Here is a 2,182-nt window from a genome sequence, read left to right as displayed (position 1 = left end):
TGTGTGTGTGTGTGTGTGTGTGTGTGTGTGTGTGTGCGTAAGTTGGAATGACCGAGTCAGTTTATGGTCGTGAATGTGTCAGTGTCACACATAAAGGCAAAGGTTCAAGAGGTTGGAAATGAGATTAGGATTCGGTTTACGTGTCCTTTAATGATATCGAATTATTACAATGATACATATATTCGAAATGTAACCTAACAGAAAAATGCTTCTCTCGAGAAGGAAAACTGTATTGCAAAAACGACTTCTTTAGGTAAGTTCCTTGCGAGAGTTCGACTCATTAAATACATACATAATATGTTTGTTTTTTTCCTGGTGTGGATCTATTCATGGAAATATAATATTTTATTTAATATCATGCGCTTCAGAGATACTGGTATAATTGTCTACAAGAACAATAAAATAAGTTGGCAATATAAAAAAAAGTCTATATAACAGACATAACTGGTTGTTAAAGAATTTTTACATCTTTGTGTAATTTAGATTATACATATAAAACCAACATATAATTTTTCATGTCTAATTCTGAGGCTTTTATTTCGACCCCCTGTTTCCGACGGCCCTTATTTCCCCATTCAGTTACAGCATGCAGTGATCCTAGTTTATCGCCAGATTCTCAAGACCAGCTACAGGATGATGTCAAGGATGGGGAAATCGCGAACTTATCGGACAAAGAAACGGGTAACAATGAAAACGATGACCAGAACCTCGGAGGCAAGCGGAGAGGACCGCGTACCACCATTAAAGCAAAGCAACTGGAGACACTGAAAGCGGCGTTCGCGGCGACCCCCAAACCAACCAGACACATCAGGGAGCAACTGGCGCAGGAAACGGGGCTCAACATGCGAGTTATTCAGGTAAACCTACACATTATTACAGAAAAAAATGCATGTAAATATACATAATTACACCAATACTAACAAACTGTATTTACTGTTAACTTATAATTGCTATGTTTGCTGCTAGTAATTTTGAGGACAAACACAATGACATAGGCCTATGACGAGAATTTATAGTGTGTGATTCTTAAGACATCCTGTGGTACAAATTTCTCTTCCTGGATGAAATAGAAAAAAGCACACGCGCGCCTTCATTGCGCCTCTTCTTTCCAATCCTTGAGGCAAGGCTCTTTGAATAGAAATGAGGACACTTCTTTGCTGGCACCTGTAAATATTTGGAAGTAACATTTATATGGTTAGCCTTTTTATACTTGACTCGAGAGATGGAGAGGCACGCCAGCTGGCATCAGACTGGTGAGAACGATAGGAGTCTTGGCAATGCAGCGCCATCACGTTTTGCGACCACATTTAGACATGCTGTGACGGTTCTCAGTCAAGTGGAAACGCAGAAATCTGTCCCTGTGTCTGTCAAAGTACCTCATACTAGGTGGATTTCAGTGAGAAATTGAGAATCGATCCTTGCTTTTTTTATCGAGTGAACCGCGGAACAATGAGAGTCCAGCCAATGTGCGCAGTATAAATATGTGCGCCCTCATTTACGCACGCTATATAGGATTTGTCAGCATCGTTTTAAAGAGCCTCATCTTGGTCATTTTTTGGCGTGAGAGATCCGATAAGAACACAGATAAAGCATCATCATCGTTAAAAGCGTCCTAATAGATTGGTGCTGTGGGGATAAAGCCTTAATATGAGACTGAACGTAAGATCAAGTACAGGGAAGGGGTTGAGATTAATAGAGTGGCGAGCTTGGATATTTAAGACCGTCAGAGTAAACTATAATTAGCTAAAGGAATTCAAGGGTGGATATATAGATTACGAAATAATAACTGCATAGAGCCGGTTAATATATCGGTAACCACCCTCCTATTAAGTATTAATTAGAGATTTGAAGTCCCCGCTGCTGCCCCCTCAGTCGGAGTAAATGGAGGGTTAAAAGATCATTAAAGTGAGGTTAGATCCGACTCTCTAACAGTGACGATAATTACGAGTAATCTTGTCACCACAATGCGAATGTATTCTGTCACTTCACAGGCCTACCTCAGTAGACTGTGAAGACACTGCTCTGAACCAATAAAAAATGGGTAACTTGACATGCATGTAAACATTAGGCTATAGTGTCAGACTGTTAGGTGTGCAGGTAGGTTGTCTTATTTTAATGCACCACTCTTAAATGATACCTCCCCCCCCCCACCGGCCATTCCCCGGCCAACAGAGAAGAAAGA

The 2,182-nt window shown here is 40.6% G+C and overlaps 1 protein-coding gene across 1 annotated transcript in view; it reads left to right on the top strand.

The window, feature by feature from the left end:
• The first annotated feature begins 515 nt into the window (after positions 1–515).
• Positions 516–2,182, top strand: part of LOC107548547 (LIM/homeobox protein Lhx1-like) — a 5,428-nt gene continuing 3,761 nt past the window's right edge. The window contains exon 1 of the mRNA XM_016229265.1: positions 516–857. Coding sequence (XP_016084751.1) covers positions 516–857 — 342 coding nt within the window. The remainder of the gene's footprint in view (positions 858–2,182) is intronic.

The sequence above is a fragment of the Sinocyclocheilus grahami genome, unplaced genomic scaffold (genome assembly GCF_001515645.1).
Source record: "Sinocyclocheilus grahami isolate Dianchi unplaced genomic scaffold, SAMN03320097.WGS_v1.1 scaffold350.1, whole genome shotgun sequence".
NCBI lineage: Eukaryota > Metazoa > Chordata > Actinopteri > Cypriniformes > Cyprinidae > Sinocyclocheilus > Sinocyclocheilus grahami.
This window is presented reverse-complemented; position numbering and strand designations above follow the sequence as displayed.